The sequence below is a fragment of the Diceros bicornis genome, chromosome 38, assembly GCF_020826845.1.
Source record: "Diceros bicornis minor isolate mBicDic1 chromosome 38, mDicBic1.mat.cur, whole genome shotgun sequence".
NCBI lineage: Eukaryota > Metazoa > Chordata > Mammalia > Perissodactyla > Rhinocerotidae > Diceros > Diceros bicornis.
In genome coordinates, this window is record NC_080777.1 from 30,938,841 (window position 1) to 30,964,191 (window position 25,351).

General features: G+C 44.8%; 2 protein-coding genes across 5 annotated transcripts in view; both read right to left on the reverse strand.

The window, feature by feature from the left end:
- The window catches only part of KLHL12 (kelch like family member 12), a 28,329-nt gene extending 26,037 nt beyond the window's left edge, over window positions 1-2,292 (reverse strand). For 2 of the 3 annotated variants that reach the window (XM_058533845.1, XM_058533843.1), the window contains exons 1-2: window positions 2,194-2,292; window positions 276-509 (exon numbers count right to left, since the gene is read on the reverse strand). In XM_058533845.1, the coding sequence (XP_058389828.1) occupies window positions 276-470 (195 nt within the window). In that variant the 5' untranslated portion in view covers window positions 471-509; window positions 2,194-2,292. Of the gene's footprint in view, window positions 1-275; window positions 510-1,944; window positions 2,124-2,193 lie in introns of those variants that run through there. The other variant, XM_058533844.1, reaches the window with a different exon arrangement.
- Window positions 2,293-9,025: 6,733 nt separating this feature from the next.
- ADIPOR1 (adiponectin receptor 1) lies at window positions 9,026-23,858 on the reverse strand. 2 transcript variants are annotated; one of them, XM_058533847.1, is made up of 8 exons: window positions 23,760-23,858; window positions 16,800-17,034; window positions 14,933-15,049; window positions 13,675-13,846; window positions 13,009-13,195; window positions 11,847-12,034; window positions 10,482-10,675; window positions 9,026-9,870 (listed from the first exon to the last, which is right to left on the reverse strand). In XM_058533847.1, the coding sequence occupies exons 2-8, from the start codon at window positions 16,938-16,940 to the stop codon at window positions 9,742-9,744; spliced, it is 1,128 nt and encodes a 375-aa protein (XP_058389830.1). In that variant the 5' UTR covers window positions 16,941-17,034; window positions 23,760-23,858; the 3' UTR covers window positions 9,026-9,741. The 2 variants fall into 2 exon arrangements, with proteins under 2 accessions (XP_058389830.1, XP_058389831.1); XM_058533848.1 differs by lacking the exon at window positions 23,760-23,858 and adding an exon at window positions 23,462-23,733.
- Window positions 23,859-25,351: the final 1,493 nt, after the last annotated feature.

Here is a 25,351-nt window from a genome sequence, read left to right on the forward strand (position 1 = left end):
CCACATTCTAGACACTGTTCTAAGCACTTTATATGTAATGTTCTCAAATAACCGTCACAATAACCACGTTATTGTGCATTCCTACTATCCCACGTAGAGATGAGGAAACTAAGGCATGGCCAAGTGGCAGATCTTATCCAGAGCCTGCCCATTTAACCACCATACTATAGAAATTCACTACTACATCAAACTTCTACCGTTTTATTCAGTAAAATGAGGCAATTACAAGGTTACATGTGTGACTGTCATTTGTGAGGGGATAACTTACCACTTACCTCACTGGTGAACATGGCACAGAAGTAGTCACTACAGGCAGCCAGCACAATCCGATGGGCAGGGAAGTCCTTCTGCTCTACTCTCAATGTCACATCACAGAGGGTATTGCTCTTCCTGAGGGAGTTCATTGAATTGAGGATGGATTTAGCATGAGTATTTGTCATTATGTCTTTGGGGGCCATAGTGCCTCCCATCAAGCAATATGGAGAAGGAATGAAAGGTGTCCTTGGATTCTACAAGTACAAAAAAAAAAAAATGAGCATATCTGAAGGACTGGGGAGACTGAATATATTCAATTAGCTTTACAAATTAAGGAGGCTTCCTCAGACCCAAACACCCACCAGTAGAGAACACTGCTATTCCTGGCATTACCGCCACAATATAGCTACTAACTATCCCAAGTAAAAAGGATCTCTTCTTCTTCTGAATTCTGCTATTACTGAGCACACCTACCACTTGACATTTATTATAATCAATACTCAACTGTATTGCAAACAGAAACTTCACATGTCCTGCATCTTTACAAGGCTGTTGTCTCAAATGATAAAATGATGAAAAGATAAAATTTCTTAAAAGTGTGATATCAGTATTATTTAACATCCATCCATAAGATTAAGTACGTACGTACGTAGAGGATGGGGATCCCGTTTTACATATTTTTTCTACGCTAGCAGGTGTACAATGAATGTCTAGTAGTTCAATGCAACAAAAGAAAAATTGTGTATTCAACTACGAGCAATAAAGGGTCACTGAAAATGGACTTTTTTCTAATGAAGTAGGCAAGGAATTATTTAAGATGATTTCCAACTATATCTGGATTTCTTCTTAAAATTACACTTCAAATGAAGACCCGGTACCTACACTGAGTAATGGAAACCATGCAAGCTTATCCACAGACTTTCTCTCACATTATTGAAGCTCTGCTATAGAGGGGGTCTTCCTACTCTATCTTATTAGTAAATGTCCATCAACATTAACAAATCAACAGCTGTAGTAATTCTTCTATACTGAAACAGAGAGCCTCATTAGGATAGAAACCTATCAAAACTCCACCACTGATTTTACTACCATAGCTGGTCACTTGCAAAGTTCACTTGTATGCATCAACTAAATGAACTCAGTAAGAGATCACGTATCAAAAAACCAATTTAAGAAGTATTTTCTTGATTGTTGACAGGCTTTAGACACACTATTTTTTTCTTTTTTTGCGTCAAACACAATTTCTGGGGAGTAAAATACCGTGGTTACTAAGAGTCTATCTTATCTGGAATCCAAACTTTCTTCAATGATCTAAGGGAAAAAAAAAATCAAACGACGTTCTTCAAGAGTCCACAACCCACAACGGTAATTTTTGAATAGTAAAAACGAGACCCTAAATTCTCATCTACTCCTGTTTACAGTTAGCATATTATCCTACAAGCACTCCAGGTAATCCCTCCAACAACTGTGCAAGATACATTTTACAGAAAAGGATGATTCATCAAAGCAGATGACGTTTTTCAAAAAGATTTTCCTTAAGCCTACTTAGTTTCAACTCTGGTAAGAAGGTCTAAGACACGCACACTGAGGCAGTGTGAGGACTTGCTGCGGATTATGGCAGGGCTCAGCCTATGACCCGCCTTTGCAGCCTCCAGGCTCTCCTCCCCGGGGATTCCTGCCTCGCCTCACCTTCCCGAGGCGATCTATTCTAGAACTTGCGCGAACATCCGAGGGTTCCGCCCTAGGAGACTCGGGGAGGGGAGCGGTGTCGAGCTCAGGGAAGGCTCAACCCCAGGCAGGAGGGAGGGAAAGGCGGTCTCCGCCCCGACACCCAGGCAGAGGCCCGGGGCGCATCTCTCCCGTTCCGACCGAGGGCGGAGCACCCATGCTGGAGTCGAGGGACGGGAGGAGGCGGCGGCCCCGGCTCCGCGCACTCACCTCCGCTCCCGGCCCACCCCGCGCCGGCCGCGCCTCGTCCGTGGGAACAGGCTGGGGGCCAGCAGGGGGCCCAAGTGGAGCCCAAGCGCCGCCGCCGCCGCCGCCGCCGCCGCCGCCACCGCCACCCCGGCCCCAGGCTCCGGAGCCGTCACCAGGTCCCCGCGGCCGCGCAGCTTGATGACGTACGCAGCACGAGGTCCGCCCCTTCCGTTCCCTCTGCGTCACGTGAGGGGGGCGTCGCGGTGCCCGCAGGCCCGGGTTTCCAGCCCGGGACAGGAAGCGAACGGCAGGTGGGCGGAGGGCGGCCCGCCCGCTTGGAGAGCGGCCGAGACTGAGGTACTCTTGGGGTCACGACGCAGGCCGCTTGAGAGGATCCCACAGATTTCTAGGCTGAGGAGTTCACTGCAGGGAGTCTGTGCTACCTGCCAGGTGTTCGGGAACCTTCTCACGTCGAGAAAACCCCCGGGTCTTCAGATTGCTTCAAGTCCGTGTCTGCGTTGCCCCTTTTCAGGCGACCACCGCTGCGGTGAGAATCCTCCGAGCCTTGCGCTCCGCTCACCTCAGCCTTCTCCACATCGCGAGGGGCCGGTCGTCACTCCTGAGGTCATGTCCTCTGCCTCTTGCACTCCCAGACAATTAAGTGGAAGGAACTCGTGGTCACCAGGGGTTAGACGTTGTGAGTCTTCTTAGAAGTCCCAGTAGTCCTCATCTTCCTCTTCTGCTGACTTTTCGCTAGCTCATGGGTGCTGAGCGTTTTTGCTTCTAATCGATTTTGGCGCACTTTTCTTAGAGGCTCGGAAGGGAATGAGGTTCCTTGGTTCAACTGATGTAAACGTACAAACTAATCGTGTTTGATTATACTGTTTTCCTCTGTGACGCCTTTGATTCTTTAGCGATAATAAAACCATAGCCAAGTGGATAGCAATCTAATTTTACCTAGTGTTTCTAAATTTCCTATCATCTGTCTCTGATCTAACATTATCCCTGATTTACACAGGGTGAGTGGGAGTGCAGGATTGGTACAAATTCTATTGGGGGCATTTTGGAAAAGTTCACCAAAATTATGAATGCAGATATCCTTTGAGCGATTTTTATAATTTTATCCTTCGTATATACTCGTGCATTCATAAAATAATGTGTGTGCAAGGTCGTTTGTAGATTAGATTAAAAACTACCTTAATGTCTATCAGTAGGGGACTGGATCAATAAAGTATGGTACATCCGTACAATCCGATACCGTGAGGTTGTAAACAGTGTGTATAGTTTGCCATTATTTGTGTAAAATGTTGGCAAAATATAAATATTCGTATTTGCTAGTATATGTATAAAATGCATTTGGAAAGATACAAAATAAAGTGTTAACACTGGTTTCTTCGGAGAGAGGAACTGGTTGGTGGGGAGACAGTGGGAAGGAGATTTTTCCCTCTATATCTTTTTGTGCCTTTTGAAGTTTTCATTATATGAATTAAAAATATGTGCAATTTAAATAGCCCTGGGGCTCTAGTGGTTAAGATTCTGCGCTCTCACCACTGCAGCCCTGTTTGTTTCCTGGTCAGGGAACCACACTACCTGTCTGTCGGTACTTTGGCAGCTAGGTGTTACTGTGATGCTGAAAGCTATGCTGCCCGTATTTCAAATACCAGCAGGGTCACCCATGGTGGACAGGTTTCTGCAGAGCTTCCAACCTAAGACAGACCAGGAAGAAGGACCTGGCCACCCACTCCCCCCAAAATTGGCCATGAAGACCATGAATAGCAGCAGAGCAGTGTCTGATATGGCGCCAGAAGGCGAGAGGATGGCTCAAAAAGTTCGGGCAGGGCTCCACTCTGCTATACAAAAGGTTGCTAGGAGTCGGAATCGACTCGTTGGTACTAACAAGCAATTTAAATAAAAAGTAAAAATAAACCCTTGATTTGTGGATGCAAAATAGCACTTTAATGATATTGCCTAATTCCTGGCTGCTAAATTGGGAATTTTTCCAAATATGAGAGGGCATTTAATAAAAGAGGTTTTGTTTAGATTATGCCCACCTCTTTTCCAGATAATAAAAGATGGAGAAACTATTAGCAAGAAAGCCAAGACGCAGGCTGTTTCGTGGTATAGTCCTGGCATATTTTGGGTCTTTAAGGCACGGACACTATCCTTCCCACACAAGAATATTTTCATTCATTTGACTATCCGACCCAGTACTACAGCCCAAACTTAACTCTGAGTTTCTTAGGTCCATTCTGGAGGGCTGGGTCTGGATAAGGTGAGTTGGTCAGTTTCCATACATAATCCTGCTTTGATGGTTTGGACCTGGCACTCCAAATTCTGGGTGTTTATATCTTGTCAAGGGTTTTGGTAAAGGAAAACAGAACTTGCCCTGGCGCTCTAGATCATGTACATAGAGTATAGGTCGAATCTCTAAACCAGCTGGGCAGAATACGTTGCGTTTTTGCGCCACCAGAGTGTGGCAGACATGACAATACACCTCTTAATTACTGAATGTAATCAAGGCAGGGGCCCAGCTGCTGCTTTGAAAGTCATCACTCAATTTTGCACTCAGGCCCAGATCATGCCTCATATGGGCTGGCTTCTGCCCCCATGGGTCATAGCAGAGATACTAAGGTGGACCTTTTCTGGGTCCTTTTTGGGACTCTTTATAATAAAGGGACTTTAAGAGTCCCTTTATGGGACTCTTTTGTCAGCAGACTTTGGATCAAGGACTTCTCTCAAACAGAGTGCTTTGCTAAAACTTGCGTGGACTGCAAAGCAGTCTAGGACGCTTCTCCCGACCTTCTCTCCTTATTTCCTTCATGGGGGTCAGACTTGCATTGCAGTGTGATGGCTCTCCCAAACTTCTCTGGGTCCCTGCATATTTTCTTTGCATATAAGCATTTCCTCTAATAAAATCCTTGCATATTTAATGTCATCTTGGCGAATGCTTCCCCGAGGACCAGAGTAACAGAGCATTTAAGAATTTCTTTGGGGGCCGGCCCTGTGGCGTAGCAGTTAAGTGCACGCGCTCTGCTACTGGCGGCCCGGGTTCGGATCCCGGGCGCACAGCGATGCACTGCTTCTCCGGCCATACTGAGGCTGCGTCCCACATACAGCAACTAGAAGGATGTGCAGCTATGACATACAACTATCTACTGGGGCTTTGGGGGAAAAAAATAAATTAAAAAAAATAAATTCTTTGGATCTTATCCATTTGTAATAACTTAAGAGTTTACTAAGGTTCCCAAAGTTCTCTTTTTATTTAATTGAAAATGGATGTTCTATAGATAGAGATGTTAGTCTCTCCCCTGATTTTTTATTTATTTATAGGAAGAGGGTAGAGTCAGATCCTTACCTTTTATTCTTGGCCTTTCTTTAATCACAGCCTACCGGTGTTTCTGTCATCATTTACTTGTTCTCCTGTAGTGCCTAGCACACAGCAGATCCTCAAGTATTTAGGAAGTAAGTGAATGAACCATAAGTTTTGATAAATAAATGGCAAGCAATAGGATATATTGGAACATATGAGGAAGCCATTTGGTGTAAAACTGATTCTCGGCCTGACCTTGTTTTTCCAAAAGGGGCCTGTGGCCTCTGAACATTCATTGTATATCTGCTTTAAGCAATTAACATGTCCCAAAGGCAAGAACAAATGTCCTTAAGGTATAGATGCAACTTCCCCCACATCAGCATTTCCTTAAGGATAAGCATTTCTCCCTAGGCTAGGATTTGATTGCTGCTCTTATCCTGTGACCACCCAACTTGAGACAACAGACCTGGTACCTGCCACACCCATTGAGACAGCAGACTTGCTACCCGCTGTGTCCATCAATCTCTATGCTGACAGGGCAATCTGGCAGGGCGATCTTGTGACTATTGTAAAAGGGACATTGCAATCATATGTGATACATGCTCTTTGACAGTATATAACCATTCTGTACACCCCACTTCTTTGGTGCCCTTCCTTCCTTGGGGAAGGAAGGCCCTGGGCTATATGGTCCTCAAATTTGGCTTATAATACCCCAATTTTGATTTATAGACTGATTATGGATTATGTGCATCGACAGTATGCAGTTACAGAAAGAAGGTAATATTTACTTGTTGCTAGTTAGCAGTTCTGATAAAGACAAGGGAAGATACTGAAATCAGGAGCAAAAGGGATTTTTAAATGATCTGAGGCTTTAGAACATGGGGTCTAAATCAGAATGATCTGGATTCAGATACTGGCTCTAATCCTGTCTCGTCTTGGAAAAAAGTCTTAAGTCTGTTGGGACCTTAATTTTTTCATACGTGGAATGGAATAATACTACCTATTTCACAGGATTAAAGATAAAAAGGTATAAAATGACATGTGAAAAGTACAAAGTAGATGCTCAGTAAATGTCCTCTCAGATCCTCTCGCTGGTCCTGTCTACTACTGAAAGATGGGAAAACGTGCACACTAGCCTCACCAATTGCTACAGATCTCCGTATTTCCTCACGTAGAAAATGCATGGAGTTGGATCAGATGTGTCTGTTTCCTTCCAGTTCTATACTAATGGTTGCAAACTCAGATGCCTACAGGGGCCAGGCAGGTGACTCCAATGAGTGAAGCAGACTAGGTAGGGACAATGATGCCCTGGAGAGCACAAGCCCTCTCTAAAGGACAGAGCTGCTGTTGAGCTGCAGTCAATTGTTGCCACCGTGCAGGCCAAACAAAACATTTGTGAACGTTTCTGGCCTGCAGGTCACCAGTTTGTGATTTCTGCTGTCAGCTCCTTAACTGTCTTTAAATTTAAAATTATTTTGTATTAAATATATACTTATTACATATATGCAAGAAAAAATAATCATGGTATAAGGAACACCTAAGTACTCACCACCTAGTTAAAAAGAAAGGATATAAGCTTTATTTTTGAAATATCTTGTGTTCCTCTCTTCTCATCTTGTTCTTACCCCTTCAGAGGTAACCACTTTTCTGAACTAATATTTCCTTTTTTAAATTTTTACCATGTTTGTATCCTCAAACTATCATTAATTTTGCAAATTTCTGAACTTTACATAAATGCAATCATACCGGCTGTATTTTGTATTCTGTAAGTTACTTCCCTCTCTCCTCCTAATCTTGAGATTCAACCATGTTGCTTGTCACTGTAATATTCACTGCTAAATAGTGTTTCATTATATGAATAAACCAAGATTTTTCCATTCAACAGTTCTGGATACGTGGCTTGTTTGCAGTATGTTGCTACTACATACAGCTGCAATGAATCTTTTGGTACAAGCTAAGTTTCTCAAGAGTAGTGTTGTTCAAAGTGTGAGTTGTGACCCATTAATGAATTATGAAGCAATTTAGTAGGTCAGAACTAGCATTTTTTTTGTGTGTGTGAGGAAGCTTAGCCCTGAGCTAACATCTGTGCCCATCTTCCTCTGTATGTGGGACGCTTGCCACAGCATGGCTTGACAAGCAGTGCACAGGTCTGCACCCGGGATCCAAACCTGTGAACTCCAGGCTGCCAAAGCAGAGCATGCAAAGTTAACCAGTATGCCCCCAGGCCAGCCCCAGAACCAGCATTTTTTTAAATAAAGTAACCTAGGATTAAATATCAGATGCATCTCAATTATAAAGTGTTGTTTCATGAAATTTTTGAATGTTGTAACATGTATATACTCTATGCTTGTCCACACAAAGTGGTCCTACCAATGTAAAATTCCACTAGCAGCATCTGGTCTGCTCCACATCAGTACCAACACTCAATCTGAGGATTTTTAAGTTGTGTCTGTCTATGGGGCTGGCACCATGACCTACCGGTTAAGTTTGGCATGCTCTGCTTTGGTGGCCTGGGTTTGGTTCCTGGGCACAGACCTATACCACTCATCAGCGGCCACGTTGCAGCAGCAACCCACATACAAAATAGAGGAAGATTGGCAACTGATGTTAGCTCAGGGCAAATCTTTCTCAGCAAAAAAAAAAGTTGTGTCAGTCTGGTAGAAGTAAAAGGGTTTATTACTTTGGTTTCAATTTACATTTCCCTGATTACCACGTGAAGCTGAGAAACTTTTCGTTTGTTGGCATGGTTTGATTATTTTTTAAAAGGATCATTTGTTCTCCTAGTTGTACAAACTTGACCCTTGAAGTGAACTCAACTTTTAACTCAAGATTTCCGTCTAACTGCTTATATTAGCTCAGAAGTGATAACTGTGGGCCTTATGCTATCCAATGAACAGAACTCATGCCAGGTCAAGTATAATTTGCAAAGGCACAGAAAGGCATGGAATAACCTCTTGATGAGACAACCTTATGCAAGGCATTTTTTTTTTTTTTAATTTTTATTTATTTTTCCCCCAAAGCCCCAGTAGATAGTTCTATGTCATAGCTGCACATCCTTCTAGTTGCTGTATGTGGGACACGGTCTCAGCATGGCCGGAGAAGCAGCGCGTCGGCGAGCGCTCGGGATCTGAACCCGGGCCGCCAGTAGCGAAGCGCGCGCACTTAACCGCTAAGCCACGGGGCCGGCCCTGCAAGGCAGTTTTAAAAGAACTAAACTCCAAAGTAATAGGTAGTAGACCTCTGATATTCACAAAGGATATATCACAACACCTTTGAGAATCTTCTAGTTATTGAACACTACTATAGCATTCTAATTTCTCTAGTAAATGTCCATGCAATAAGCAGAGAACGATAAGGCCGTATTGAGAAGCATGTGCCAGGAACTCAATTAGGTTCATTCACTGGCTTGCATATGCCAGTCTGTCAATACCTGCGATTCAAATTTGTGCCTTGGCAGAATCTGAAATTATTTTCCTGGTTTTAATCCTTTGGAGTTATGTGCAAATAGTTGAGACCACACATGTTAAATCTCTGAATGCCAAGTGTCTTCTGTACTTTCCTTTATTATCATCATAGTCTGCGTCAAGATACATAGCAATGATAGCAGGTTTCTTTTTAAAGCTTAGTATTAAATATTAAATATCTTTCCTCATTTTAATTTTACATTACTCTGCCAAGAAAAAAAAATTAACACTCAACTTATCTGAAGCCTGGACACATTTCCATGATTAGCCAGGCTATGTAAAAGTTGGGGGCTTTGTTCTTCCTGCTGTGTAAGCAGATCCAGGCCCTAGAAAGATGGGACCAGGTTGTAACTTTTTGAAAAGTGTGCTACAAAAATGAATGGCCTGTTATAAGCCAGGTTACAAAGTAAGGACAGGGGTAAGGGAGGGACATTTTCTTCCAGAAACAATTTCTGAAGAGTCCCAGTCCATCATTTTTCCCCAAAATGGTTGGCGGAGGGGTAAAATCTCAACATGAGCTTCAAAGTACTGTCTCTGGGAGGGGGAGGATGGGAGTTGCCTTGCCGAGGAGGGAGATGGCTAAGTGTGACCATCCCCACCTTTCTCAGCTAGGGAAATGGAAAGTTTATTGCCCAGTGGGTGTGAAAGTGGGCTGAAGCTTGGTTGGTACTGAATTCTCTAAGAGGTTTCTTCTAGAAACAGACAACTCAGACTTGTCCTCTCACTTCAGCAAAGAAGTTATTTTGAAAAGCACTTGGGAAGTTCCTCCTCCACCCCCCGGGCAGGTGGAAGGACTCAGAGAAGGGAGTCATCAGTACAGCCACCTTCTAGGCCATAACGGAATTCCTGAAGGTTGGAGACCCCATAGAAGTGGACAAAGGCAGCTGCCACCACCAGGACATGGAAAATCTGATGAGACTGGAACTGTAGGAATAACAAGAGAAGAGCCTTTAGGATAATGCAAGGAGGGATTAGAAATAAGTAGGAAAGCATTTGCCTCTTCTAGTTTCTCCTTAAAAAAAAAGTTTTTTACATCATAAAAAGTGATATATTTGGGGGGCCGGCTCGGTGGCATAGCGGTTAAGTGTGTGCACTCCGCTTCAGCGGCCTGGGGTTCCCAGATTTGGATCCCGGGTGCACACTGATGCACCACTTGTCAAGCCATGCTCTGGCGGCGTCCCATATAAAACAGAGAAAGATGGGCATGGATGTTACCCCAGGGCCAATCTTCCTCAGCAAAAAGAGGAGGATTGGCATTGGATGTTAGCTCAGCGCTAATCTTCCTCACAAAAAAAAAAAAAAGAAGAAGAAAAGAAAAAAGTGATATATTTGTTGCAGAAAATAAAAAAAAAAGCCGTGTCAGAGGTACACCAAACTTGTTAATATTGGTTACTTCCCCCCCTTTTCCCCTATCTATATATACACCCCCAAACGCTACATGATCCCCACAGTCTCTTACTGCCTTTCACTCAGACCTTTAACTTTGGGCTGGTCATTCACCACCAGAGGGCCCTGCTGGAAGAGTCATTTCTTACCCATATGTCAAATTTTCCAGGAAAAAAGCGCTCAGGAATTCGAGCAGCATAAAGGCCAGCTCCGGTGATGTACATCACAGCCATGAGGAAGAACCAGCCCATCTGGCCCACTGTGGTGGCCTTGACAAAGCCCTCAGCGATAGTAAAGTGCATGGTTGGCACAACACCGCTCAAGCCAAGTCCCAGGAACACTCCTGAACAAAGCAGATGGAAGATTGTCAAGCAGGGAAACATTCACTACATGAAGGCACTGTTGTCTTACTCTTGAATTCAGATATTTAGGATAATTAGCAATTTTCTGGTGAACAATACACATTTAGCAAATTTAGCCACAAGATGGATAAGTCAACAAATATTTCTTCAACATCCAGAATGGGAAGAAGGCTGTGCAAGTGCTGATGTAGCTGTCACCTTTTAAGGAGCACCAAGAACAAGCATCTCACATTCTTTATTATCTGATAAGAAGCCTAACCAAAAATGACATGTCACAACTCTCTGATGGCTGACTTGGGTACAGAACCTAGATGGCAAGGCCTCAGGTGGCTTGCAAGCCAGAAAAGTAGGACAGGTTTCCATTAAGATGAGAAAAGACTTAAGTAATCAGAACTCTGACTTCCTGAGTAAACAGACACACCAGATCAGACGCTGTCTGTGGCTTCTGGGACACAAGAGAAGGTAAGAGGGAGGGAAAAGTGAGCACTTGCTCACCACCACCACACTGTACATTAATTGGAGGGCAAGGACCACCTTCTCCATTTTTGTAGATACCCTTGTGAAAGCACAATGCCTGGCACATGGTTGATGCTTGATGAATATTTAGTTTTTTTAACTGAACGCTAAAACACAGCCGATATTAAGAAGTCTAAAGGGACCGAAGATTAGTGGTAACTGGTGTGTAGCTGCAAGTAATAAAAGCTTAAAATAAGAGACGAGATGAGACAACACAAAGATGATTGTGCTTGTAGCTATTACATTATAGTCATGCGTCGTTTAATGATGGGGACATGTTCTGAGAAATGCATCGTTAGGCGAGTTTGTCATTGTGCGAACATCATAGAATGTACTTATAGAAACCTAGATGATACAGCCTACACACACCTAGGCTCTGTGGTACTAATCTTACAAGACCACCATCATATGTGCAGTCCATCATTGACTGGAACGTTGTTATGCGGCGTGTGACTGTAGTATGAAACTTGAGGGAGAACTGACCTTTGAAAATTCATGCAGTGTTTTGAAAGTTCTAAACACAAATCAGGGTTTGGGTGGGGTCCCAAAACTGTAAACCTTAGGGCCCAGAGTTGAGCCTATTAGGCTCAAGGTCCAAATACCCAGGAGGTTTTTCCACTGTGTCTTCCTACCCACCTGCTCTTGTCTGTCGGTGCTTAGGAGTGGCAAACCGGTCCCACTGTGCCACGATGATGGCAGAAATGCCCAGGACACAGACAATGGAGAGGTAGATGAGCCGTGGCTGTGGGGAGCAGTAGAAGGAGTAATAGAGCCAGGGGACAAAGCTCCCCATGATCAGTAGAGCAATCCCTGAATAATCCAGTCTGAAAAAGAGCCACAAAAATGAAACCAGTCAGTGGGAGAAATGAAGAATTCCTGCAGCTCATTTAACTGGTTCTTTCTGTTCTCCACCTGCTCCCAGACTGGACCATCTCCAGTCTCCCCTCACTTCCCACACAATCCATCCTATATCCTGGATAAAAACTCCACAAGGTCAAGCACTTCTATTTTGCAGTGCAAAAGGTTCAACGAATCCCTGATTATCCCTTTTCCCTAGTTGTGAACACTATATCCCTTCATGGATACTTAAATTCAGGAGTTCTGTCACAGTCCAGCTGGTTCCCAGCTTTATACTTAGGAAGGGCTCTGAATATTCCCAATTCTGATAGGTTGAGTTCTAAAAACAAAACCCTTAAATTGGGAGTATTAAGGGGTAATGATAAAAATGTATTCTTGTTACTGGTGTTATTGGGAAAAACAAAATAACACACCACTCCCACCAAAACCAACAAAAACAAGCAAACAAACAGAACTCCAGGCTCAGAGTTGGGGAGTATGGAAAGCATTAGATGGCGGAAATCTGGGGCTTCCAGCAATGCATGGGCAGTAAAGATAGGCTTTACTTGACAGGTGGATAGGAGCTCCGGTAGAATGAAGCACAGACTACTTCACCACGCCCTGCTTTGGCTCAGGCGATAACAAGGCAAGACAGTACTGGGTACTTGGACTTGGAGAGCAGCCCACTGGCACCCCAAGTTTCACATAGCATAGTAGTGCACAGGTAGAAAATATATTTCACAATTGGGTTCCGCCTGTTGAGACTGCAGTGAATTTTTCCATGAAGGATTTAAGAGAAAAGCTTCATCACCCTATTATACCCACAAAATAGAAAGCCCTTCCTCTGGCACATCAGGGAATCTTTAGGAGTCATTGGAGGTTCCAGTACCCAGTCAGCACTCAGATCACAGGATGTGACAACAGTGCGTGGTCTTTCCCTACTGACATTCTTTCCACTCACTTGGAAAAAGTCCGAGAGACTTTCTCTGAATGACAATAGACGGTGTGAAAGAGCCAGGAGAAGCTGAGGCAGAGCACTGCACCCAAAAAGAACATCCCAAAAACCACCTTCTCCTGTAGAGGGGCCATGAAGTACATATTTGGTCTGAGCATGGTCAAGATTCCCAAAAAGAGAAACAGCACGAAACCTACAGGAAGGGGAAAAAAAAAAAGCCTGAGGACAAAGGGAATGTGTACACTCCGACAGCTTATGGTGTTAAATTACTACTAAAACTACAGGGTTTAGCTGCGGGAACTGCAGTCTAAATTTCAGGAGAAAATGGCACCCATCATATAAACCCAGACAAAAAGACTATTTCCTGAAATCTTGGCATTTTCTTTTGACAATGGGAATTTATGAAGAAGAAGGAACTGCCTCCATCTAGGACAGATCTGATCACAAGAGAACATGTAGTTCTAATTTCTTCTCCTGTTTCTAGGCCTTCCTCCTCCAGTCTTAAAGACCAGTGATCAACAGTCAACCAAGCTCACTGGTAGTTTGAAGGCACACGCCAGCTATGAATCAATCAGAACACCTTTGTTCTTCCTTCCCAGGGACAAAGGATACATAATCCCGTGGCATTTAAGGAGACAAAAAATTGGATTTTTCACCATCCAAATCACTCACCAAGCAGATGGGTCCAGATGTTGCCAGTTTCAGTGTGGATGCGGAAGATGCTCTTGAAGCAGGCCCGAAAGGAGGGCATGGGGGGTCTATGGCCATGTAGCAGGTAGTCATTGTCCTTCAGCCAGTCAGGAAGCACATCATAGGGGATGACCCTCCAACGTCCCTCCCAGACCTAGAATATATACACTCTCTCTAAGCGGGGCCCTTGAGAATACTAGTTTCCTCAAGGACAAGAAGTGAAGGAGAGCTGGGCTAGGAGGACATCAGCCAGGCGTTGGATGGTCCTGGGTAACAGTGGGGAACCAGCCAGGGCCTGGAGACATCCAAGACACAGCATGAAAGAGGCCATCACGGGACTGACCATTTTTTTCAATGCTTTGGTTCTTGGGTCACGTTAGTTTATCTGGATATGCTTTAGATAAGCGTTTCTCAATCTTTAAAGAAAATACAGCAGGACCTCCTTTAAGCTACTCAAAATTTCAAAATTAAGTAAATATAGTGAATGAAAACAAAGACATAGAAATTATACATACGGTTTAAAAAATATACATTTTATCCCTCCTTTGCCCCTCTCCTCCAGGAGATACTCTATCTTTTGCCCCCTGCTCTATCCTTTCCCCCATTAGATTTCCAGTTCTTACTAGGTTGAGATTATAACTTTTTAGAGCAGGGCTTCTTAACTAAGGATACATGGACAATAGACAGAATTCAGGGAATGGATGGAAATCTGGATGGAAGAAAGTTATCTTTATTTTCATTCACCTCAAATTAAAATTTAACATTTCCTTCAATTATAAGTGTGAGCAATAAAGCACAGCAGTATTAGAACTTGTGACTCTGTCACCATCAGAAATCACAGATATTCTCACACATCAGTTTTGCAGATATCAAAATATCGTTTCTACTCATCACTACTTAGAAATTATAAATTTTAATAAAACACGTTATAGCTTGTCATTAGTGAATATTTAATGTGTTATGAAGGAGGGCATATTACTATGTCACATTTTAATATTTTGATGACTGCCAAAGGGATTCACAGCAAAAACAGTATATTCTGTTTTAGAATATATTTTGAACAATGCCTAACACGTAGGCAATAAAAATTTAGCCAGCCTTTCCCGATTTACTTCACCTTAAGCAAAAACAAATGCATACACAGCAGTAAAAGCTCTTCAGCCCAACACATGCTTGCCAGCTGGGAACACCCTGGTAAGCTTCTACCCTCCCCTTCCAGGACAGAAGGTGTTAGGCGTACCTTATACACAAACTCCTCCATCTTCTCCATGGCGTGGTGGGCTTGCAGGGGGAGTGTCAGTACCCGTACCTCCTCCTCCTCCTCCTGGGGCACTGGGCATGCTTGCTCTTCTTCAGCCTGTATGGAAAAAAAAACAACAAAAACCAATCCTAGGAGTCATCTCGTAAACTGTCCTACTCCAGATGAGAGAGATTCAGAGAAACCCACACTCAATGCTTTCTACCCAGCCTCTCTCCCACACATAGGGGCCTTGTCTCCAAAAGCATGACAGTTAATAAGTTTACAACACTGTAGTTCAAGATTTATTAATACTTTGTCAATGCTGGAGTGAAAACTCAATTCAGCATGCAGGAGACAGACATGGAGAATGGCAGTGGAGGGACACAGGACTGTCACACTGGTCCTAAATGTTCTTTAAGTCTGAATGGCCCATCCTTATCTCTAGGACAGTGGTTCTCAACTTTCCCCAATTTCCCAAATATTTCTCTCTTCCAGATCACTAAACTTTCAAAACAATGAAAAAGAGTCTCAGAGATTCCTTTAACAGTTTAAATCTGTGCATAGTTCTCTGTTCACGGACTCTGGGGATGCTATCATGACTGAAACTTCATATTCATAGCAGCTCTCAGGAGTATCAGGGCCTCAGAACTGGTTCCACAGAAAGCAGCAGCACTGACTCCTGTACCCAAAGGAGTCTCGACACAGTGTGCACACGGGAGAGCACTTGCCTACCAAGGAGAGACTCTGTCCCAAGGCTCCAAGCCATGGAGATGGAGAGCCTGGCAGTTCAACTCCTTCTCTGGGCTATTCTCTCTCTCTCTCCTGTTGATGGTCCCTGGTAAACAAATGGCCCCTCTTAGATTCTGTGATATAGATTCCCACTGGCCAACCCCAATATCCATTTTCTCTCTTCCTCAGTAACAGAGTCCTTGGTTCTTTTCAGGGTGGCAATGTTATTGTAATTTTACTCAGGCCCAATGAAAAAGACTACATTGTCTAGCCTCCACTGCAGCTGAATATAACTATGTAACTAAGTTCTGGCCTATGGGATGTAAACGGAAGTGTTGCAAGGTACTTCCAGAAAAGGCAGGCCCTTCTCCTTTCCCCTCCCTCCCTTGTGGTGGCTAGTACATGGGCGTGATGGGTAACACATTAAGGATGACCGAGGAGCAAGACAGGTGCCTGACAGTAGTGGAGCCTCCATATCAGCCTTGGATTGGTTACTTCTAGAATTCTTTTATGTGAGAGAGACTTCTATCTTGTCAAAACTATAGGGATTTTTGGGGCTGGCCCGGTGGCGCAAGCAGTTAAGTATGTGCGCGCCACTGCGGCGGCCTGGGGTTCACCGGTTCGGATCCCGGGTGCGCACTGATGCACGCTTGTCAGGCCATGCTGTGGCGGCGTCCCATATAAAGTGGAGGCAGATGGGCATGGATGTTAGCCCAGGGCCAGTCTTCCTCAGCAAAAAGAGGAGGATTGGCAGATGTTAGCTCAGGGCTGATCTTCCTCACATACACAAAAAAACAAAACTATAGAGACTTTTGTTTGTTATATGAAGCCAAACCTAATCCTAAATGACTGCTTCCTTCATTCAATCAGACATTTATTTACTAATTACTTACTGGATTTCAGGCCTTGTGCTAAACACTGGGGTTATAAAGATGAGTGAACTCACAAGAGCTTACAGCGGGAAAACCAGACAAATCAAAAGATATTTATAACACAGTATGATAAGGACTGGGACAGAGATATTCCCAGGGTGCTACAGTTCTTCCCTTGGGGTGGGAGTTGGGATCTTAAAAAAAGGAGATGGACAGAGTTCTCAGGAGATGGTGACCCAGGGAACGACTCCTGGAAGACAACTTACTTTGGTTGGGTTGGCGATTACCCGTTTGCCCTTCTCTTCTAGCAGGGGTCCCAGTTCAGCCAGCTCCACCGTGTCCGTTTCCCTGTTACTGGCAGGAGCCCCATTGCCCTGTGCCACCACAGATCCTTTGTGAGAAGACATCTGGCTGGTACCTCAAAACCCTGCAGCTTCAGCTTGGGGAAAGGTTGGGGTCTCTCAGCCCCAGGGGGCAGAGATCTCCCTGTGATGGTAGACACTAAAAGCAAACACAAACATGACAGGTGTTGACAATTTATTCCTCTTATAGTTTCATTTCTACAAGCCAATATTGAATAAGACACAGCTAATCAACTGACACCACCTCCAATTCTAAAGGCCAATTAATTGCTAAAATGAAATCTATTCCTTAATCTCCCTCCTTAATATCACTCTTTACGCAGAACCTCTCCAATCTTACAGATAAGGCTGAAAACATAACACCTGGTTGCTTGCCTTCAAAGGATCTGTGGTTATTGTACCAAACTGTCACCACAGAAAAACAGCTCCTCACCCTCAACTCCCTCCCAGAGGCATGGAGCCCATTAATCAGAAGAGTCTAGCCTACCATTCCCAAAGCTATTCTACCCAAGAAAGGCCTGCTTTTGAGATTGTGGAGCAATAACATGAAGCCAACAGCCGGCTGTAATGACTACAAGACCACCCAGGCTTAGAAATGAATTAAATGCCAAATGAACTAAGTTGGGCTTTGTCTACAAATGCTCAGACAAGTGTGCCTTGAATGCAAAAGACACCTGGCAGTGGGCTGGATGCCTGGTGGTTAATTTCTCTGCAAGGTCTACTAATTCTGTTATAGGATTACAGCCTGGGTTCAGTACTTGGCTAACAAGCTTTCATCACAATCTCTCCTTAAAACAAGCAATAACTTACCTGGAAGCAGGAAAGTGAAGACAGGGAGGCAGCCCCAGCCTTGTTCCTTGCCACACACATACCAAACAATTGGCTCGGCAAGAGCTTGTTCCAACCACCACAGCTCATAACCTAAGCCCCACTCAAAATGTTTTTTCAGAAACTAGAGACAGGCACCAGATCCTTTAGGAAAACCAGAAAAACCCAGAACTCAGTTTTCTAGGAAAAGTCTCAAACACTTCAGGTTTTCCTGAGATGGACTTCAGCAGCAGTCTTTAATCAGGCCTCAGGGAGATGAAAATAACATTGAAAAGAGGGGGAAAGTGCCCAAAGATTTTCAATATCTTATAAATTACTAGTGTTTTTTCCCCCCAGAAACAAAGCAGCTTATTACTCATAGCAATAGCAGTAGCCAGAATATTAACATTTTCCTGCACTGGTTACCCGAGCTCAACAACCAGTGGGCAATGCAAAGAGGACCAGGTAACACCTGCAAAAGGCAGGAGTTCCACTACAGGAGAGGAGACAGAATTGGGGAACCCAAGTCTTTTATAATGGGCAGTAAGCTCGACTTTGTGCCCAAGGAGACACTACAGCTATCTTCCACGGCAGTGGACTATACAAACATCTTTGACATCTTGTACCAGTACTTTTTTTACCCAAGAGTAATCACAATTCCTTCTCAGGGACTCTAATTGGATATATGTAGTCAGGTGAGGGCAATCCTCAAATTTCAGAACAGTCATGCTGGGCTCAGGTCACAAGCACAGCTGAAAGCAACAGCAAATCTAGCTGCAGAGAGCAAAGAGTAACTCCCTGAACAGCAGACCTTTCTATGGTGAAACACATAGACAGCTCCTCTTCCTTCAAACGGCAAGACTCTGACAAGAGAGACGCCAGCCCACAGTCACAGCCAACAATTGAGCCCAAGGAGAACAAGAAACTGGAGGCCCCCAAAAACCTCAGGAGACAGGCAACCCATATGAGAACAAACATCGGGAAATCTTTTTCAACGGGCTCACCACAAAACATATTTCCTCAAAGTGAAGTGCTACCAAATAACCAGCTTTACTAAGAAATAATCTGTACTAGAGCAAAAAATGTAAATAGCTTTGGGCATCTTGAAAAGTCTGAAAAGGGAATACATTTAGCTTAGAATACTGCTGCCAGTACTTTAGAAGCAAGCCATGGGGAGGCGGGGAGGATTACTCTCAGGTTCTGGGATACAATACTACATGGATCATAAATTGATCCATATCCCTGATTTTGGTCAGCTTGTATTTCAAAATGAATGAATGAATGAATGGGGCAGCACTCCAGCCAACAAGCATATGACTTATCCACTTGTTCTTATGGTTGTAGGGCTTTCTCCTATCCCTTTCCCCAGAGTAAGCCAATGCATTCACTGAATACTTAACAAATGTATTTAGTACTAGCACCCTAAGGCATTCTAAAGTACTGTGCAAAACACAAAGTTGAACAAGTTAAGTCACTGTTTTCAAAGAGCCTATAATCAGATGGCATAAGGTAATTTGTGATACGTATAAAACCAGTGATACAATTTCACTGTTCCAGGAGGGAGAGTGTTCCAGTGGAGGGAGAGAACCCCTAAACTACTATGGCCACACACTAAGTTCAGTTATTTTGAATGCTGTGTAACTATTTTACTAGAGGCAATGAGAATAATATAAGCAAACTTTAATTTGGGCAATTAGGCTCAGAGATCAGATGCAGAATCTAGCTTTGTATTCTTACCAATTTCCTCATTTGATCTTAAATTTTTTACGCCCTCAAGTCTAGTGTTCTCTTAGGATGATTTCAGTCTCTTGGCCATCAGCAAAGTCTTTTCTCCTTCAGTCCAAACCACTTCCTGTTAATTCTTCTGATTCCCTCCAGCTCCTCTTTCACTAGCTCCTACACCTTCCCTCAGCATTGTTGTCTAGACCCAGTCACTAAACCTAACAGACACTCCAGTTAACTCACAAACCAGCCATCAGCTACAATTCATCATACAAGGTACGTCATCACGCATTAATGTACATACAATGGAGGTCAATGGAGATCATGTCATCATAATGAGCAAAGTCCATTGTCCAGTTTGGTCTTCTAAACTGTAGCAACACAGAGACAGGAAAGGGAGAAAGGGAACGGAGGTCTGGCAAAAAAGAAGAGCAAATAACACCAGGACCTGAAAATCTAACTTCTGATAGGGTGGACCACTCAAAAACAACTGGGAATTATTATAAGCAAGTGTTTTAGTCTCTATCATATAAAATCAGCATAACCCCTAAGGTGTTAAGACTGATTCTAGGAGCACTCAAGAGAGCCAGATACACTTCAACTTTCTACCAGCTTTCTACATTCTCATGTATTTTAGAGTAAACATTTCCCCTCAAACTCACCACACCCAATATGGCAAATTATAATTCGGCCAAACTCTGCTGAGTGCATTTTTGATGGGATTTCTTCAATTCAAGCTAATAAATCTTTACCACTAAGCTTTCCAACTGGATAAACCTATGATATTAGAGAATAAAGCTGTGGAGGCAGGGAGGTGTTTGTGCTCCCATAAATAAGATAATTCTGTGCCAAACTTGGGACAGGACTGATTCTTAATCACCAGCCAGTTAGCTGAAGAGTTTATTTCCCCTCATAGTTCCTTGAGACATTTATTCTGTGAACCAGTTCCCAAGTTTTCCAGGCTATAGCACACTCCCTCCCTGGAGTCAAAGGCACACGGCTTCTTCTAGGAGTTTTGAATCTCGGGTCCTGGACTCTTCGAGATTCCAAGGGTAGGCTCTATCAAGGCCTACCTGACCCTAATTGTTCTAAAGCAAGACTAGTCTAGCAGCAAAGACAGAACACAGCCTCTTCTCTACGTGCTCTATGTTAGGGAAGGTAGTTTCACAGCACTGCTGGGGAAAAACAAGTCGAGGCAAAGGCCCATGTGTGGAAATTACTAAGCTGCAGTAATTAGGCCTCAGCATTCCTACTTGATGCTGACTTACGAGTCACTGACTTAGGAGTCTGAAGTGGAAAATCACAACCTAATTTCCTTTGTAGCTCTTCTCCAGTTACAGTTATCCCAACAGAAGAGGTCTTTTTGATCTGGAACAGATAGGCAAGCTTTTCAAATGCCACAGCAACAACAACAACAAAACGTAAGGTACACAGGCATATGAAGGAGTTTCATGCCAGGCCCTATTTTTTTTTTTTTTTTTTTTTTGTGAGGAGATCAGCCCTGAGCTAACATCCGCCAATCCTCCTCTTTTTTTTTTTTGCTGAGGAAGACGGCCCTGGGCTAACATCGGTGCCCATCTTCCTCCACTTTATATGGGACGCCGCCACAGCATGGCTTGCCAAGCGGTGTGTCGGTGCCAGGCCCTATTTTTAACACCCGGTTTTCAAGTACATTTCTGGTATATGGTCAACACATTTACATACCATAGTGATCACTTTGTACTCTGCACCTCAGAAGCCCCAACAAAGACAAAAGCAAACTAGGTGCAGGTGCATGCCTAAAAGCCAATCACTTGGAAGTGGTTTGGCTAGAGGGGACTTTCTTTTTTCTTTCGCAGGGGAAGATTCGCCCTAAGCTAACATCTGTTGCTAATCTTCCTCCTTTTTTCTTCTTTTGCGCCCCCCCTCCAAGACCCCAATACATAGTTGTGTATAGCTGTAAGTTCTTCTATGTGAGCTGCCACCAGAGCATGGCTACTGACAGATGAGTGGTGTGGTTCCACGCCCAGGGAACTGAACCTGGACTGCTGAAGTGTGCCAAACTTTAACTGCTAGGCCATCAGGGCTAGCTCTAGAGGGCACTTCCAAAGATCTTTTCAATCCAAGACAGCTACAAACTTCATAAACATTAATCATGCCCCAATATTTCTGAGCAGGAAAAAGGAATCAACTTTGAGCATAATGAGAGGAACAAAGTCCAGTGGGCAACATTAGGGACAAATGGACATTGAGGACAAAATGTAATGACTGATGAGTGCCAGCATGAGAAAAAACCCACCATAATAAAGCTTCTGGATTTAAAGATAACTGTTTAGTTCACCAGTGTGATCACAAGTAGATGGGACAGCATAATGCAGAGCAAGAGTGTTCAAGAGTTTCAGTTTGGCTTATATGACAGGAGTCAAGGGAAATTTCCTAGGGAAATAGAGAACAAGCTTGGTGGCCTAGAAAGAAGCACAAATTCTATCCTTTATCCATCTGAGAACACCTATTGATTATTTACAATACACATGGCACTGTGGCTACAGAGACAAGGCAAAGAGAGGAGTTAAGAGGCTTGACATGGTTGCTGGCCTTTATTTCAAGAGGGGGGCAATAACTTTTGTTTTCTACTAACATCATTAAAAGGCAAAGCCATTGAGTGCTGGAGGAATTCAGAAGAAGAGCTCAATTTTAGTTGGAATGATCAGGAAAGGTTTTCTGGAAGATTTTAACAAAAGATCTTGATAAGTAAAGATGGGAGCAGGGCATTCTAGGAGGGGACCGTGGTATGAACCAAGGCAGCTTTGAAGGAACATAGCCCCCAGGGCAGTGAATAACCCACTTTTCCATAAAGGAGTCTTGGAAAGGTAAAATGAGGCCAGACTAAAGAAACCGAAGCCTACTTAAGATGGTGTACTTTACCCGTTGGCAATGGGGAGCCTAGAGGATTAATGTTGCTTCCTGATACTTGTTGAGATTCTCTCCTACTTGCAGGCAAAGTGGTTGGTTATATTTCTTTTTTTTTATCACTTGGGAATCATGTAATTTCTTGGCCACTTAGAACAGAATGATTTCAGATTCTACTCTGCAATTAGGTATGGTTTTGTGGAGGTCTATCTTAAGATTGATCTTCTCAGGTAAAACACTAGTTTTTAAGATGGATTCCCAAGTACCAACCACTATACGGGAACTTAGAAGTTACTCCTGGAATAAAGAAATCTAGTAGCTGCAAGCTGGGACCCGCTACCCTGGCACTGCAATCTGTTTAGCACCACCCAGTCTAAACTCCTGGCACTTACAGATACTATAAAAACATCAGGAACCGCAGTTGCACCATAACAGGTGATCCAACCCCTATCAAGAGAGAAAGGCAGTGAACAGATCCCACTACTACTTCATTTCAGAAAAGAACAACCATTACGGTGTTCACTTGATTTAAGTCTCTAGCCTGTGTTCTAAATACTTGAGGCAAATACTACGGTGAATCTAACAAAGTACTATGTAGGCCTCCTATTGCTCCTCTGACACCTCAAAGCGTGTAAAGTGAAATTCGCCTCCTCAGTTTCCTATTCGCCTATGAAGCACCAGAAACTGAAGGAAAGCACAAATCTATATTATTTGCTTAAAAATCGAAGGCCTGAGGACCAAAAATCTCCAACATAAGATGGCATACATAAACTGGAGATTTCCCACGGAATGCAATTTCGTTTTTCCCCAAAGCAGTCTAGAGTCTACTCACACTTCAGCTTTTAGGATGACCTTAAACAAAGGTAAACTGTTCACCAACCTCCCCTTCTCCCCCATCAAGGTGGGGGCAGTGTCACAGTTTGATCTGCAAAAGACTGTTGGTCGATCAAAGGCTTAGGGCTTCCCAGGCCACCAAAGGCGGTGTTCCCCGCTGAGAGGCGGATCTGCGACGGGGGCCCGCACACCCACTCCGCATTTGCCTCGCGCCGCGGCCCTGGGACTAGGCTGAGCTCCGGCCTGGCCCGTCCCGAGCCGGAGCCTGATCGAGACGTCTCAGGCCCAGCGGGCTGGGAAGACACAGCACTCACCAGGACTGCTGGCCGTCCGGGGAAGACGGGGCACGAGCAGCCCACGCGCCGCGAAATTGCTTGGAGGCCGCCCCGGAGGCGGCGCGCAGTGAGAGTGGCCGGAAATGTTTACAACACCGTCCGCGGAGAGGCCCGGAGGCCCGGCCGGCGCCGGGGCGGGGGTCTCGAGACCCTCGGGACGTTCGGGCGGGTTGGCGCGGGCTGTCCTCGCCTCAGGCCTGGGCCGAGGCTCCCAGGGGACCCGCGTTCCGGCCGATCCCCGCCCACCCGCTCGCCGTGGCAGCCCGGGGACACTTACGGCCGGGCGGGCTCTACTGGGGCCGCGGTCCCGCGCTACATCCCGCGGCGCTGGAGGCGGCCTGCGGCCGAGCGGCCCGGATCCTCAGCCCCCTCCCCGCGCCGGAAGAGGCGCGCGCCTACAGGCGTCACTTCCGCGGTCGCGTCACCTCTTCCCGGCGCTCCCTCTCCTCGCACCAGGCGGTTCCCCCGGCCCCGCCTCCCTGCCACGCCCTCGACCACGCCCCCGCCCCGCCCCTCCAGCTCGGCCCCCGCCCCTTCGCTCCGCTCCCGCAGTGAACTCCCGCTCGCCAGAACTCGCGAGGGCCACACCCTCAAGTCGCAAACTGGAGCGCGTGATGGAAAAGGACTTTCGGGGAATTGGACCCAACCCTCCGAAGGAACCTACCTTACACCTTGTTCTCTAAGCTGGGAAATGCCCTACGTCTCATCTTTTACCAACGCCAGTCGTTTTATCTCCGAAACGCTTCCTAATCTCTCTTCTCCGACCTCGTGGTCCCTCCCTCCTTTGCACAAATACTCGTCGGGCGCATATCACATGCAGGGCACAGGGCTGGTCTTGGCTCCCGTTATTTCTCATCAGAACAGCGGAATCGTTTCTACTAGCCTTGCTTGAGGACGCCCCGCTGCAGCGCGTGCTACCACACTGCAGCCAGAGTGGTGGCCCCGGACTGCATGTCGGGGAGGCTCCAGGGTGGTGGGTCCTCATCGGAACCACAGAACAGTTTTCTCAGTTCTCCCAGAGATGGCATGTAACTAGTGATATTCTGGACGCAGAGAGAAGGTAGTTTATCATAATCTTATATGGATGCCTCAGGGCAGTGGGATTAATGTTATTGGTGCTGGTTAAAAGCGTGGGCTGGCCAGCCTATGATCTACACCTTACTGAACCCTTCCAAATGATAATTACCTCATCTGAAAAATGGGAATAAAATAGTGCTGTTTCACTGGGTCTTTGTCAGGATTAAGTGAGATAATTTACCCAGGCTGATGCTTGGCAAATGGTAAGTGCTTCACGAACGTTGGATGTGGTGTGTTGCCTGAACCCCCAGAAACGTCCACTGTCCACGGGGTTGAGTTGAAGTCTCTTCAGCATGGCATCTCAAGGCCTCATCTTCCTCCACCTTCCCTCTGGCATTTGGGCCTCAAGGGACTTTTCGAAGTTCTCCAAATATGAACTTCTCTTTCATTCCTCCGGGCTTTTGCCCATGCTGATCCTTCTGTTGGATTTCCCTTCGCCCATTCTCTGCTGAAATACCCAAGCAACTTACAATGCCCAGTTCTAGACTCAGCTTTTGACTTAGACAATCTTAGGTTCACATTCAGGCTCTGCCAGCTACTGACCAGCTGTCTGACCTTTGGCAATCCTTAATCTTAGACTCACAGGGCTGTCATAAATTATATGATCTGTACTTAGCACAGTACCTGGTACGTGGCTGTTAATTCTTCTCTGAATCTTTCCCAGCCCCTCCCTATCTGCACCGTGTATGTATCTCTACTACAGTATTAATCACACCATGTTGTAATTGTTGATCACTTTTCTTTCTTACTCTAGACTATGAGTACTTTGGAGGTCTAAGACCAGTCTTGGTC